Source organism: Protopterus annectens, chromosome 5.part0 (assembly GCF_019279795.1).
Source record: "Protopterus annectens isolate FY-2018-M chromosome 5.part0, PAN1.0, whole genome shotgun sequence".
Classification (NCBI taxonomy): Eukaryota; Metazoa; Chordata; order Ceratodontiformes; family Protopteridae; genus Protopterus; species Protopterus annectens.
The window spans coordinates 460,437,154-460,453,876 of NC_056735.1; the positions used below are offsets into that span (position 1 = coordinate 460,437,154).

The window sequence follows — 16,723 nt, forward strand, 5'->3', positions numbered from 1 at the left end:
CAGTTACATTAGTTACTGATATCAACTTTTTGATGCTCTGCTTTGAGGCAGCAATGCATGTTTATGTGTTATTAATATTTAACTGCCTTGTTACAGTAAATGGGTAGTGTCTGAAAAGAGGATTTCTGGTCTAGTCTTCTTACATGTTCAAAATAAACAATTTAATAAATAATAAATATCTGCAATATTGTGAGGCTCTTAGTATAATATAATAAAGATGATACTATGAAAAATGTGAAGTTCTAAGGTTTCTTACCCTGTGTACATCATTCTGTTTTTGCACAGTGGGGACATCTCCACCTACAGGCATCTGCCTGGTTAATTCGTCATGTTTGAGCTGAATCCATGCCAGCAGTTCTTGAAGAGAATGTTGTAGATGCTTCCACTGTTCACTGCTTGCTTCCAGGTGGGATCTAAAAGTAGAAAAGGACCTGTTTCTCATCTGTCATGTTTGTACCTACAGTAAATTCTGAAACACATGTTCATTCTTTTACTAACTATAAACATTACATGCATCATTAACAGTACAATAGTAATTTTTAATATTTTGTTTATGCTGTTTATTCATACATTTATGCGCAATCAGTGTAGTTGCAGTTATGTACACAAACACATGGCATGTATTAAAGTGCAGCATTACTGTCATATTGAAAAACTAAATTTTTTTGTCCTGTTACATTTTCTAGTTTTTGTTCATGCCCTTACCCATGTGCCTGTGGTCCAGCATTTACTCCAAATCATGGTACTTAGCATAAATGGTGTTTCCTCCTATCTTACCCTTCTGATATTACTGAATGACCCCCACACACTAGAAGTGAAGTAAAAAAAAAAAAAATACATTCTTCTTTTTCAGTGCTTCATCTCCAGTTCTTTGACAAGCCTTGAGCAGCACCAAGTCACACAGTAAATGTGACTAATAAACAACGCTGGTACATGTTAAAAAGCAACACCTGCTTCTACTCTATTACCTGCTGGCACTTCTGATCCTCTGTGGGTTTATTTATATGTAGTATTGGCCAAGCAGGGGGCGGCCATGGTGGTGCAGCAGTTAGCGTTGCCACCTCACAGCAAGATGTTCTCTGGTTCGATCCACAGCTGGGGTGCCTTCTGTGCGGAGTCTGCATGTCCTCCCTGTGGTCACATGGGTTTCCTCCGGGTGCTCCGCTTTCCTCCCACATATCAAAGACATGCTGTAGGTGGATTGGACACTCTAAATTGGCCCTAGGTGTGTGTGTGTGTGTGTGTGTGTGTGTGTGTGTGTGTGTCTGTGTGTGTGTGTGTGTGTGTGCCTTCTATGGAAGGTTGGGTGCCAGGCTGGCAACTTGACACCGTAAAACTCCACTGCAAATCATGAGCAGACAGGTGATCCGCTGTGGCGACCCCTAACTGGAAAAAAGCCGGAAGAAGAAGAAGTATTGGCCAAGTAGGCCAAATGAGACTGCTGCTAGGGTTCATACCCATGTGGTAAAAACTACTGTGCTTGCTCCCACAACCATTTGAGTTCTTGATCTTATCATTCATTAAAACAGAACAACACAGAGATTTTCTAAGCAACACTGTTCTTTGGTTAATAGTGGTCTGATTTTATTACAGGGGTGGGGGTGGAGGCTGTACATAAGCAGGACTAGGTATGGGGTTGACAGTGATGTTTAAATGAAAACCAATGTGTTAAATCTTTAAACATAGGGTAAGTCTCTGCTGTAACTGTGCTATTCATACCTACAAGCTATGATATGAAAAAAGGGATGTTCTAATTTTATGGCAAACAGCAAAATGCTGACACTAATGTCTTTAATTATTGCATGGCATTTTCTCAGTCTCTGTTAAACGAAGAAATCTGCAACTGCTTAAGTAACATATGCAAGTGACTGGTAGGTAAAGAAATGTTTAAAGAACGTCCTTTGGCCTTAGTACATTGTTACTTAACTGAAGATCTTCTCACGTTACACTGATTTTTGTGGATCAAGTAGTATATATATATATATATATATATATATATATATATATATATATATATATATACATATATATAGTTATATGTCCTGAATGGGCATCCTAATACATCTTCAAGCTGCCTGTTAAAATGTGAAATGGTACACTCCAAATATACTTCCTTCTGCTGTGGTTGCTGAGAGGGTAAAAGGGAAGTGTATTATACAAATATTGCAGGGAAAAATTGATGGCTACATTCTGTCCTGAGCAACAGATTCTGACAGCAATTCAGATGAAGAATGATCATTTGGAAACTTTAAGAACATTGGTTTAGTACAGCAGTTCTGGACTCAGTGTTTATAGCTGCACTGAATGTTGATTTAAATACCCAGAAATAAAATGCATGGCATCAGTGACATGCAAAATGACAATATCAGTACAGAGGCAACAGCTGCAAGACATGGCTTACCTGAACAGATAATTAGCAATACATGTTCATAATTTATGACACAGAAATTGAAAACATTTACAAAACAAAGTGGCTTTAAGCATTTTAAAACGTATCTGCACTTTACTACTTGGGCATGAATTTGCAGGTTCAAAGTTTTTTACAAAAATTCAGGAAGACTTTAAAAGCAATGGCCATGATAGGAACAAGACAGATTATTTGCTATTTAATAAACGTATATCCACTCATGCCATTGGTAATGCTATAGCAGCAATGTTATCTTTTTTTAACAGAAACTTACATTCTAGACAGGATTAATTGAGAATGAATTTTGGGTCGTCTTGGAGAGCTTCTGTGAAACTATCTTATGAATCATAAGGGACACTGTCCAAACTGCTATCAGTAATGGATGAGTAATGCAAATATTTACCTGAGGCATTCTAGGTATATAGAAGGAAACTTCTGAGGAGCTCTTGAATCTGGTGCGCATATCCTCTTGTTTTTTTTTTTTTTTGGTAAATGAATAATGACAGTTGAACAGCAATCACTGAGTGGTGTCTGATGGGCAAGCAGATTTCATGTCAGGGCAGCAGGAGTACAATTCTAGCAGTGCATGATGTAAACTCAGTGTCACTGGCCAAGGCCCCTGTGAAAGTGTGTTCCCTGTTGGGTGCACCGATCTCTGGACTGCTAAAGCAAACAAACCCTCAGATGAGCACAAGTGCAGTTGATTCTGCAAGCCATTTCCTGCATTACATCTTGAGGGAGTGGCATGGGCAAGCCAAGCCAGTCAGGAGAAGTCAGTCTTTTAAAAGCAACTGTGAGATGACTAGGATGAAGTATGTTTTGTACTACATTTAAGCTGCCAAAGTGGAAAAAGGTGGTGTTTGTGTGTGTGTGTGTGTGTGTGAGTGTGTGTGTGTGTGTGTGTGTGTGTGTGTGTGTGTGTGTGTGTGTGTGTGTGTGTGTGTGTGTTGCCACATTTAAGTAGGTGTTTATATGACTTGCTTAGAGTCACACAGTTGGAGACTCAAACCATTTAGCCTTAAAGAATCAAACCCTGTACCTTTGAGCTGGAGCCTTAATCTTCCACTTCAATTGATAGGCCTCCATTCATATTTTTTTAGCAGAGCTTCATACTTCTCCTTGTCTTTAAAATGGCATGCCCATGCAACACCTATTATAGTGGTGTTAACCTTTTAAATGCATTAGAGTTGGCTGGCACTTAAGTCTCTAAAGTGTTAATGAACTGCTTCCTGAAGCTAAAAGTACAGGGCTTGAATCCTCCTACTTCCATTTGCTTATGTTGTGACTGTGAACAACTCACTCAGACAATAAGCAGCCTTCACCCCCAATTAGTGCTTTATTATATGCTATATGACTACGAATCCTTGCATACATATTGTAGTTTAATGGATTACTAAATACATTTTCAATAAATGTGAGCTTCAAAGGAAGAGAAGTCTACTTTTTCATACTGTCTGCTGTCAATATGATAGTGTTTCATTTTGGCTGTCAGTTTGTGCTCTAAAACTTTAAATAAAAGTTTTAAATTAAATCCAAATTTATGTGATCATTGTAAAAGTAAAGAATAATTTAATATGTACACGGACAGATTTCAATAGTGTTTTATGGTAACTGGAGGGAGCCATGTAATGGGATACTGATATGGGTGGGTGGTGTCTGGTCCATTACTCTGTCTAGGGCCCCATTTGACCATGGTCTGTCTCTGCTGTTATTGTTTAGAAGATGCACATGAATATTTAGCCTCACATGTATGCCCTATGTTTTCATTTCTATTGTTTAAACCAAGTAAAGGGGCAACTAAGGAGCATTGTCTGGTTAAGCAACTTGATCAAAGTCGCACAGCTGGTAAATGGATGTAGAAGGAATAAAACCCAGTACCCTTGACTATAAGAAGGAGCTAACTAGGAGTTTAGAGCCTTTAATCCTCGATACTAACTGCCAGACCTTCACGTGTGTCTTTGCTTTCTAATAAATCACTGAGGGCTAAGATCACTAAAGTTTGTAGACAGTCATTAATGCCAATTATTAGAGTTTTGCAGTTTTTGTTATTCAAATGTTCAAAAAACGTATGTTGATACAAAATCTGTTCTATTAACTTTTTGAGTGAATGATAGTAGTTTGCCTCTTATCTGTTTCTGATTTTGGAGAACATCACTAATTTTGCTTCATATTTATGCCCTTCCCTATACAACTTCTTTTCTAGTAAATCATTGAGGATTACTGTCAGTCACTAATGCCAGTCATTACAGTTTCATAATTATTACCATGCAGAGAATGCATTTCCATGCAATTTGTATTATTCTTTTAACATGTTAAGTGATTTTTAAGTTGTCTGAGCCTTATGTTAATGAACTGCTTCCTGCAATCAAAGGTGCATAGTTTGAATCATTTCACCACCAATTGCTTACTTTGTGACTTTACGCAAGTCAGTTAAACAAACAGTGCTTATATGCTGCCCTGAGAAGGGACACTTTGCCTATTGGGTTTACCTGGCTGACAAATACATAAAATAATAGTTTAAATATGCCCATTTTTGCCCCCCCCCACACTACTTTTAGCTTTGTCTAAATTCTTAAGCAAAACAACTGAGAAGTATATTGGTCTGCTCCTTGTAAAATTTGTGGCTTCTGGCAAATAGTTGCAGACAGTGGTCACTAAATAATGACAGGCATATGAGTTTCTGATTTTGCATAATTCCCAAAATGTTTGATAATGCAAAGCTTGTTATCCTATCAACTTTCTAAGTATATAAGCTGTTTCTGATGTTTCTTGTTTCTGATTCTTGAGCTAAGAAGTTGAGAGGACAGAAGGGAATTGCACTGTGTGGTTCTGACATGAGTAAGCACAAACACATTTCTGGGCCAGTATTTATGAATTAATTAATTCACTTGATCTCAAGCAAATGTGTGAGGTATATAGTCATACAAGTGGCTCTGACTGATGTGTGTGTGTGTGTTTGTGTGTGAATAAGTGCATGTATATAGATCAATTATCAAAGTATTAGCAAAGTAGTGGTTAGAATAATGTAATAATAATTGAGATGGGGAGAAAGGATAAAGTTGCTTATGTCTGACACTTTGAACTAGAGATGCTAAGACATAATATGAGAATAATTTGTGTTTGTGTGTGGGGAGGGGCTCAGAATTTTTCAACTTACTCTCAAGTTAACAATGACTGAATAGATAGGTGTATGGTAAAATGCAAAAAGGTGATACAGAATTTCTCTGCTCCCCCTTACCATCGGGTTCCTATTACCAGATCGCAGATGCAGTTTGTCGAATGCATTTTGATAGAACCAAAAAGAGCGAAAAGGCAAAATAGCGAAGCAGCTTTTCAGCAAATTCTTTCCCTGGGAAAGAATTCGCTTGGCCGCTTTTGTTACTTTGCCATTTTCGGCATTGTAGTGTGATCTTGGAGTTGGTATATTTAAGTAGGGGGGTTGTGGGGGCACAGCCTCCCACGTCAGGGGGTGTGGGGAGCACAGTCCCCCACATTATATAATGTTTTAAAGTGTTTTTTTCTTTTTTATTTCGGAACAAAATCGCAGTTCTGAGGTTTCGACGTTGTAAGCTTTCGCTTACATGGGGTCAATTATTTATCGTTTGCTTTTGTAAGTGTGCGATAATATAATATAGACCCTTACCATCTACCCTCTTCACATTCTTTTTTTATGCATCATTCCAACTGATCTTCCAGTTGCTGGATGCTGTCCCCTGTTCAGCTTACCTCAATGTATGTCTATCTCCTACAATGACTATAACTAATGTCACGCTTGTCTAACTGACATATGTAATTCAGTATCTACTTCTTCATTCAGGTCTTGTATATACAATAAAACAGAATAAGCTATGTTGCAATCTATTATCTTTGTGTTTCTACAATCTGTTGTGAGCTGAAATAGTTTTAAGCTATGTTGTTAGCTATCATGTTATGTAAGTAAAATTTCTTCTTGTGACTTTGTTAAGTGCATGCAGCTTTTCTCCCTGGGCCTCTGCTGAAAAGGGGTCTTTGGGCCAGTTGGACTTTCCCGGTGTGGCTTCCACTGTATTTCATGTAGAAGTAATAGACTGTAGTTTTCTATTACACTACAAGGTGGAGCTCCTTTTCAGGAATATAAAAGGCAATTTCAAAAGTGAAAGAACAGACTGGAACACTTGCTGAAGGAGGGAAGACTGAAACACGTAGCTGGAGGGAAAAGGGCCTTGCAGCATGATAGGATTTTCTTTTCTAGTGCTTTGGGACAGGGAAGTGAAGTAGCAGATTTGTGTCTGTCTCTGGCTAAAATCCTGGATGATGGTATTTGGTGGAATCAGGAGAGAAGTCTGAAACCAGTAGCTCCACGCCTGCTATGATTCAGCAAGAAAAGGAGTTCCCTCGGGCCTAGTACCGAGAAGCCATAGATGATTATCAGAGTTCTGGTAGGTGACTTTCTACTTTTCTCATCAGAGGAACCATGACGCCTGGTCACTAGGATATTCTCAATGGAGTGGTGAGAGGCTCTGGCCGTCATTTTTATATTTTTATAAGATTGTGGTCCCCCCCAAATGCTTTGTGGATTGCAAATAACTGGTATCCATATGAGCTCCAACTCGGGCCCCATCATTTCAGCAGCAAGACTGTAAATAGTCACTGGCCAGTGAACAGAATAGAGTGTTTCATAGTTGGTCTGTTTAGAAATGATCAAGAGGGTAAAGGGTGTTAGTACAGTTGAACTACAGATTGAGCTTTCTTCCTAGTTGTTATTGATTGTGTCATGTTTTAACCAGATGTTCCATTTTGTGCAAGATAGTATAGTATTTTACATTTTGAAGATGGAAGCTTGACTGACTGTAGTTTTTTAATTCTTTTGCTTGTTGCTATTATGGATGCTATGGTATTCACAATGTTGCAAGCCTGCTGTTACTTATATTGCTAGATTGTTTGATGCTAACAGGAGTTGCTTGTATTTTTTTTGTGAGGGAAGTTGCTTGGCTTGGTCATCTGTGCCCTTGGACTTTTGCACCTTGATTTGTTTTCCTGGGAGTCTCTAATGGTAGAAGAACTGGCTATGTGTCAAAACAAGTATAAAGTAACATTCTGCCCATGCCGTGAGCTCCCTCCCTTGTTGTTAATAAATGTTCCAGTTTGCCCCATTTGTTCCATCTTATGAGAGGTAGTATATTATTGTTCCATATTTTGAAGATGGAAAGTTGACTATAGCTGCAGTTTCTTGAATTCTTTTTTTTTTTTGACATTGTGGATGTTATGTTAATGTCAGACCATACCAAACTGTCTGAAAATGAAGAAGCATCAGAATTATGTTTTTAAGGATATGTAATTTTAATGATCTCAGTCGTTAAAGTTACTCATTCTTAAATTCTTCAGCTAGTACTTGTTCGTACTAAGTTACAACATCAGAAAATTATAACTGCATCATATAAAATCTACCACATCCAGAAAAATGATGTATATTCTGCACTATGATTATTTTGACTACATATTCCCTTTTGGGTGCTGCCCATACCTCTCAACTATCCCTGTTTTTTGCAGAATGTCTCTAATTTCCCTTCAAATGTTTGTTCTGTCCTCATAAATCTGATTTATTTTGTCCTCCGAGTCATAAAGAGCACCAAATAATTGCACAAAAATCTGGTAATCTAACTGGACTGCCCAAATTGTTTGGAGTAAAGGGTTAACTTTCTAAGAAGAAAAATGAAGACAGTAAAGAGGTAAAAGTATAAGCACTGGTAAGAGATGTTCTAGAATGCCTGTTGTTTTGGAAGAATTCTATGGGATAGTTGTGACCTCCTGCAGTCTTGTCTATCAGGTGATATTGTCATTGCGATACAAGCACGCTGCAGGACTGTTGTTATTTTGACAGTATGCCTCTCAGTACTGCTAATGTAAGTGGTATTTGTCTGGAGTGTAGTGCCATGACTACTCTTGTATGAAATTCTCAGCAGGGGCAAAACTCAGTTTAATTGCCAAGACACTGCATAGTTCCACCCACTGTATATGGAAATGGCAGAAGATTTCACATCACATATACACAATAGGAATTCATGCACAAGAGTTGCTAACCTGCAGAGAATGCTCCCAGTCTATATGTTAGCAGATGACTATAACAAAGAACGGGGGACTTATACAACTCAATCTGTTTTACACAGATGTGAAGAGGGGCCGAGGTAATAACTAACCAGGTGGTATAGCTGTGTTTTCTAATGATTTTGATTTTGAGGCAGTCAGGCTATTAGTTTGTTGTTTTACAGTCTTTTGGTAGTTAAGTTTGGGGCCTTGAAGTATTTTTTTATTTCTGAGTTAAAATAAAATGACTCATCTTGAAGAAAATGTAAACACTCCAGAGAAGCAAAAATAGTACTTTGTTAAGCAGAATTAAGAAAAAGTGGTGAACATACAACATAAGACTAATGCATAGAACTAAATCTTTTAAATGGCCAAAGTGATTCATTCACAAAAAAGCAACATAGTTCCACAAAAGGTATGTCATCACCTACAGACAGGTCTTAACAATGCATGAAGCATATATAACTGGACAATGAAATACAAATAATATTGCCTACATAATTCAGACATGGGCAGGCCAGAAGCCGGAGCCATCTGCAGCAAATGTATTCTAATTCAAAACGTTGAGCTACTAATATGACAGAATTAGATGGGCAGTAGGCTTCACATAAAATAGTCATGCACAGGCACAGACAATACACACAGCACACAGCAATACTACAACCATAAAACCTGAGACACGACTCACAACCAACTCTCATTACCCCTTGAACAAAACTCTACAGCACTGCACATGCATTCTCCCATCAGGCACCTAAAGGAACTTGACACAAGTTCAAATTCAGAATGCAAGTCAAAAAACACTTTGTCCAAGTCAAATGCTCCTGCTTCAACACAGGGCATATCACCTAACTAACTATTTATATCTCTTTTCCAAATCTCTTCTCCTTTCTCAGATTAACTGAAGGTTATTCACTTTAGAGATTGATGTTTACATTGTGCATTGCAATCTGCATGTTCACTAGTATGTATATATATCTAGAGTTTTTTTCTATGTAACTAGTCGGCGCTACTCCCTTATTGCTTACATTTCTGTATTTTCTTGTGTGTGTGAAATGTTTTGTATTTCACTTGGGTTGAAACCTGAAACTGATCAGTACTTATCAGTGCACTATCCTGGTAAACAACTATCTATAGAGATAAAGTAACCAGGAGATACACTCTTGCTCCATGCTGGCATGCTGTCACACATCCTGCCCCAAGCTAGGCATCTAGGGATGAACTGCAGTGAAAGGCCTGAAATCTTGCAACCTAAAGAGATGAAAATACTGGCCAGTATCCTAAATGGATGGTAAGATGAATGTGGTAGTGTTCCTCACTACCACATACTGGGCAGCATCCTGAACATCTGGGAGCTATGAAGCATAGGAAACAACACACAGAGAGCTCTCACCATGACTCAAACATGGGCAAATGGCAAAACCATTCCTTACACGCAACAATGTTGTTGTTCTCTGCCTAGTCAATGACAGCCCTACTGTATGTATGCATGCATGTGCTCCAAGCTTGCAAACTCTACAGTGCTGCCTTCCCCATGTTACATGCATGTGTCCATATTGTGAAGACACTGTGCACTCTGCATTGTTGTTATTCACTGTCAGGGAATTCAATGTCCTGTTGTATGTGTGTACCAATAACCTGCACACACTGCACATTTGGCAATGTTGCAGCCTATTGTCTGGATCAAGTGCCCCATTTTATGAGAGGATATATAGTTGCATTTACTGAGCACCACAGGATGCCTGGGCACTTAGTGTCCTTGTATGCATGTAAGCATACAGCTTGTCCTTGCAGTGATCCCTAAACTGCTGGTTTCGGTTACTTGGCACCTATAAAAAATATGTTATGTAAGTAATTAATGTTCACACATGCACCCACCCAGACACAGATATGCTTATAAATGCAATGGGACAGGGTTTCACTCATATATACAGAAATATAGATACACATACAAAAACACACACTATGCTGTAGTTACTTGCATTACTTCTATTTGTTTATTTATTTTCCTGTCATTATCTCAGCTTTCTAAGAGCAGTGGTCATTGAAGGGGAAGGGAATAGAAGGTGCTTGCAGTTACTTGATTTAGTTGTGCTTTCCATCTCTTTTTTTCATTTTTAATGCCTTATGGCTAATAAGTCACATTCACAGCTAAAGTGATATGCTAGATATTGTTTTTTCAGTTTGTGCTTCATGGTAGTTTAATATGTTGATGTGATGCCACAAACTTCTTTTATTAGGCTCTCCTTGTATATTAATATCCTATTAGAAAACGGTTATTCTCTACTAGAATATCATTTCCATTTTTATCCATTTTCTAGAAAGTTTTAACATTAATTGTTAAATTTATGCAGTGATTGTATGTATGCTTCTAAACTAACACATTTTATTAGTTTGTCTAATCTTTACTTAATTATCACATAGTGATTTGATTACATTCTGATATTTTAAAACAATGGATGAAAAGGTCACACAGACAAACCAATCAGGAAAAACTAAAAGAAAAATCTAGCCAAGCTAGAGCTTTCACTGTGTGATTCCTTAAACCTCTTGTATTAAAGGCTCATGGGATATATACAAATGAATCCTTAACAACATCAGGTGTTTCATCTATAAGGGAATTCTGAAAGCCCATGACTTTTTTCTCTTTTTAAGTCTTTTATGGACAAATTTAGGCAAATAAAGCCAAACTCCACTAGCTGTGGAGAGGCATGTTTCAGCCTTCTTGTGGTTTCATCAGTGGACTGTTTGGCTAACCTTTAAAAACATAGGCTTGTTGTACTCAGCTGATGTCCATAATCATTAGGGTGTCTGCAAACTATCACAACTAACAAACTAAAACAATGAATAAAAAAGTCACACAGACAAACCAATCAGTCAAAACTAAGAGAAAAATCTAGCCAAGCTAGAGTTTCCAGTGTGTGATTCTTTAATTGTATCTTGTATTAGTGGCACATGGGATATATGCAAATGACCCCTTAAGGACATCAGGTGTTTCAGCTATATGGCAATTCTGAATACCCATGACTTTTTCTTTCTAAGGTCATTATGGACAAATTCAGGCCAATAAAGCTAAACCCCACTAGCTGTGGACATGCATGTTTCAGCCTTCTTATGGCTTCATCAGCACAACATTAGTGGACTGTTTGGTTAACCTTTAGAAACACAGGGTTGTCGTACCTGGCTAATGTCCATAACTATTAGGGTGTCTGTAAAATACCCTAACAAACTAAAACAATGAGTAAAAAGGTCATACAGACAAACTTAAACAGGAAAAAGTCATTCTGGATTGCCATATAGCTGAAACACCTAATATCCTTAAAGGGTCATTTGCATATATCCAATGTGTCTCTATTACAAGAGGTTTAAGGAATCACTAGCTTGGCTAGATTTGTCTTTTAATTTTTACTGATTGGTTTGTCTGTGTGACCTTTTTACTAATTGTTTTAGTTTGTTAGTTGGGATATTTTGCAGACACTTTAATGGTTATGGACATCGCTAGGTATGACAACCCTGTGTTTCAAAAGGTTAGCCAAACAGTCGACATATGCTGTGCTGATAAAGCCATAAGAAGGCTGAAACATGCATGTCCACAGCTAGCGGAGTTTGACTTTATTAGCCTGAATTTGTCCATAACATACTTAAAAAGAAAAAAAGGCTTGGGCATTTGGAATTGACATATAGCTGAAATACATGATGTCCTTAAGAGATCATTTGCATATATCCCATGTGCCTCTAATACAAGAGATTTAAGGAATCATGCAGTGGAAACTCGAGCTTGGCTAGATTTTTCTTTTAGTTTTTAAGTTCTGATATTCTGAAAAAGGCAAACCAGCTAAGCGCTAGAGTTGGGAGAGACCTGACCTTAACAAATGTTAAGCACCCCCTGCTAAATTTGTTAGGGTCGGGTCTAGTGTCAGTCAGTAAAATCTGCCAGTACTCACCTGCAAATGATAGGAGCAAAAATAAAAAAATTGTACTGGTAATGTGTCCCCATCTTCCTCAAACAAACTTAGTTGCTAGAATAACAGGATGTGTTAGCATGTATTTTCTGAAGAATACGAACTCTGAAACTCCAGTGTATGTCCTTATTTAATAACTTCAATTCTCAGTGGTTTGTCAGAAAACCACAGATTTTATGAGGAACAAACCAACATATGAAGCAATAATTTGGAACTTCTGTGAAAATCCAGACAGTTGAGAGGCATGAAATGTCATTGTAAATGGACAGCATTACACTGCCTTTCGGACAGCATCTGCTAAGTATTTTACACTTTGAAAGCCATCAAAACACGTAACAATTTTTTTCATTGCAGCTAATAGTGCATGGAGCAGATCAAGCTCCATGCACTACTAAGAACTATGATCGTGTCACTGATAATAGCCCCTTATGTGTTCTCAACATGGATGCCATGATTCATTCCTTGGCATCCATATCTTGGACATATTATAGGTATTAAGTAGGTTATGATCAGTGACGTAATCGTAATCATCTATGTTATTCTTGGTTGTAATTTATACAGCTCAGGGCCATATTTAATGTATCAAATTGAAATCAGTGCTATATTCAATTCTACTTTTCATGAGTGTTTACTCTCTGCCTGTGTCTGAAAATGGTCCTCTAGGATCACTGCTGTACCCTGGTAAACAGATTCAATAAAATAGCATCTTTTTTACAGTTGTAGCTGAGAACAGGTTTGCTGTATAATGGAAAAAGGAAGGCAGAGATTGCTGCCAGTACTTTTATGTATGAATATTTTCATGAGTCATCCAATAAGAAGAGGCATGTATATGAATCAAAGGTGTAATTTTTTGCACTCTGAAAATAGCGGTCGTTTCAGTAAGGCAGATTGGCTCTAGGTAAAAGTTACTGTTGATGTGATACCAACCCCAAAATTGGAAAAATGGGGTTGATATGAATGCTGATTTCAATAAGGCAGACTACAGAAAAATGCAGGTAGTAAAAAGAACATTTACACAAGCCTTCCTTTGTATCTTGGAACATGAGATTAGACCAGAGCTGTATGTGCTCATTTCATAAACTGGTAAAGAATAGAAGCTAGAATATCAGTAGCAATGGGGTTTGTAGCAAAATATAAAAATAAAAAACATAAATGATGAATAAAATAATACTAATAAAAGCTTACATTCTATGGGTACAATTTGAACAGAGTAAAGAGAGTGTGCTAGTAAGAAGTGATATGTGTACAGTGGAAATTCCTATTAATCTTGGACTGACACTTAATGTGGTAGTGGAAGCCATGTTTACATGAATCAGAATGAGGTTATAAGAATCATTAGAAAATGGACTTTCCGTCTGCTGATATCTGAGTGCCTGATAGACAGTGCATGCTCTACATTACTTTTCAGTAGACGTCTGGCAAATAAAAGGTAACATCAAGCACTCCCTATCTATAGTTAATATCATTCCACAGAGCCTATCAGCTAAGGAACCATAAGCAAGCTGAAATGTCATCCATCACAAACACAGATGTTACCTTTAAACAATAAACAAGGCACCCTGCTGGGTTATAAACAAAATGAATTACCTTAGGGGGTAGAAGAGTGGTATGAGAAGGAGAAAAAAAAAAAAAAACAGCACAAGTGAATTTATTGTATTTCCTGATCTAAAAAAAAGCTCTAATTTACACAATGTATTTTTCAAATAATGTTTAACTAGTGAATTAAAATCCCCCTTCTGTATGGCTTTGTTCACAGTGGTTTGAAATTGAGGTTTTATTTCCATTGCAAATGTGCATAGTGATGTAAGAAAGCAGTACAGGCAATCCCGATTCAGAAATACACCCTGCCCTGGACTTCTCAGCATATTTCTGTTGCATCATCAAAAGCCAAAGTAGGCATAATGGCATACAGAATTGATAACCTATAATTTACCACAGCCAGTGATAGCTGCAAAGTGTCTAATTTTGGCAGATCTATACAGCAACTTGTGACTGGGAAAGGTAGCAACAAATGTATAGGAAGGGGGAGAAAGGGGTGGCTGCCATAGATGCTAGCTGCTGGGGGGGGGGCATGATCAGAGCTTTAAAAGAGGTGCAAATCAGACCCTGAGATCAAAAGCATTATCAGTAAACATTTAAACAGCTGTGTTTGTTATAAAATGCAGTAAGGAACTATTATGTGCCTATATAATAGTGCTTTGTAGCTGTTTAGCAAAATGGAATTATTCTACAGCTTAGCAAGGAGCTATTTTAGGGTCTATATCACGTAGTTGAAAATCTGTAAGTTCAAACACCATATGTTCGAACCTATATGTTTGAACTTACAGAATTTTGAACACATAAAAAAAAAAAGAAGAAAATAAAGGGTTGTAAGCGGGGGAAGGGGTGGCAAGCCACCCTGCACACCCTACCCCCCACTCTTTAATTATCCCAACTCCGATACCACCCTACAGTGCAGTAAAGGGAAACTGTAGTGTGGTCTCAGAGTTGGTAGATTTAAAGAGCGGGGGGGTGTGGGGGGTGCAGGGGGGTTTCTCGACCATATAACATTTGAAGTTGTCATACTTTGACTACGTGATATAGACCTGCTATTTTAGGAGTAATTGACAACTGTGTGTGAGTAATGTTAGATTTGGCCATGGTTAGCAAAACCATGCCAACTGTGAGTACATCCAGCACTGCCCACACACTGAAGTGGATTATTAATATTAATATTAATATTTCACAGTGATGTTGTTTACATAAGAATGATTCTTACCTTTTCTAAATAATGTCAGTATATACAGGTATTTTAATGTTCATCCACTCTTTCACATACATATGGATGTCTATGGAATGAACTGCACATGTTTTGGACAAGTAACGGTACAGGTTCGTGCTTAGCAGAACTATATTTACACCATTTTTATCTAGTCAGGAGTTTGGAGTACACGAGTCCTACTGTTCACATGAGGACACTTTTGGACATCTGATATTCCCATTGTTGAGTTGGCTGTGATGTGTTCCTGGAGGTAAGGCAAGATTTACAACAGGCATGCTAATTGTTTTGTCCAATCAGCAAGCACATTTTTTGAATAGTAACAAGTTTTTATTGTTAATATGTAATTGTTTTGTCCATACCTTTGACATTTTTGTGGTTGTCAGTCTTGTGGTGGAGTAGCCAAATGGGGGCATTGTTTAGGACACCAAATGACATTGCTACAACTTTGCCTAAACATGTGACCACTTATTCAGTCATCTGTTCTGGGTCTGCATAGGCATTCGTAGACTAAAGAGTTCTTTTAATTAACATGTTTCTTTCTTAAAGACATTCATGTATTCTGAAGATGAAAATTAACTATAGTAGTCCCACTGCATTTTGTAACTTCGTCACAAAGACAGCAGTATTGCAAGTTACTTTTTTCAGATGAATCTGTAAAGGGTGAGTTGTTATAATGCATTAATGAACTCATCTACTGCTCCAGCAGTTTGTTTCCATTAGCATTTCAGGTCTGCTAATAGCTGTTTTCCTCATTCTGCTCAGCCTCTGTACATCTGTCCATTTTCTGTATACATATCTACTACGTTGTCAACAGTTGTACATGTACAGCTGGAAATCAAATGTGATCACACCACATTCATCTCTGGAGTCTGATTAAGAGAGGAGCATATCATCTGGGTTGTTATCTTAAAAAAAAAAAAAAACAACCTTTCTGGTATCCTAGGTTGTAATTCTTATGGTTTTTGTGTGCGCTAATAACAAGTGCATTTCTATAATAGTCCCTCTCAGTTAGTATGATTGGTGCAGTTTCCATCATTAATGGCATGTTACAGAGATAAAAATAACTACTTTATTTTGGAAAAAGCAGGTACTGCTCATGTTAAAACTAGGCACATTGATTGCCAAATGCTTGCCATTTCAGCAAATCATTTTCCTGTGCATTTCTGAAATGAGGGGTTGGAGTTTTCCCTCACAATTACAAAGTAAAACATTCCATATATTACCAAACTATATGCATAACTATGAAACAGAACTCACCTCAAGGATTATTCCTTTACTTAAATGTGGAGTGACCTTGGAGTGGAAAATGTAAGTAAGGGGTATGTGTATGCAGAGTCCACAAAGTGATTCAGGGGGTCTTGTCCTTTAGAAAAATTATGATCACTTACTTTTTAGGTAAAATCTTTTAGACAGTTTTATGGATGGCTAACTATGAATTTGGAATTCTCTGTTACAGTTATCTGTACTGGAACAAGGGTTGCGATCTGCAAAATATCTGCAAATAGTGATTGATTCTGTATATTGGATTTA

At 37.6% G+C, this 16,723-nt stretch overlaps 1 protein-coding gene across 9 annotated transcripts in view; it reads right to left on the bottom strand.

The window, feature by feature from the left end:
* DMD (dystrophin) overlaps positions 1–16,723 on the bottom strand; it is a 9,298,038-nt gene that overhangs the window by 1,962,605 nt on the left and 7,318,710 nt on the right. For all 9 annotated transcript variants that reach the window (XM_044072398.1, XM_044072396.1, XM_044072400.1 and 6 more), the window contains one exon: positions 257–413. In XM_044072398.1, coding sequence (XP_043928333.1) covers positions 257–413 — 157 coding nt within the window. The remainder of the gene's footprint in view (positions 1–256; positions 414–16,723) is intronic.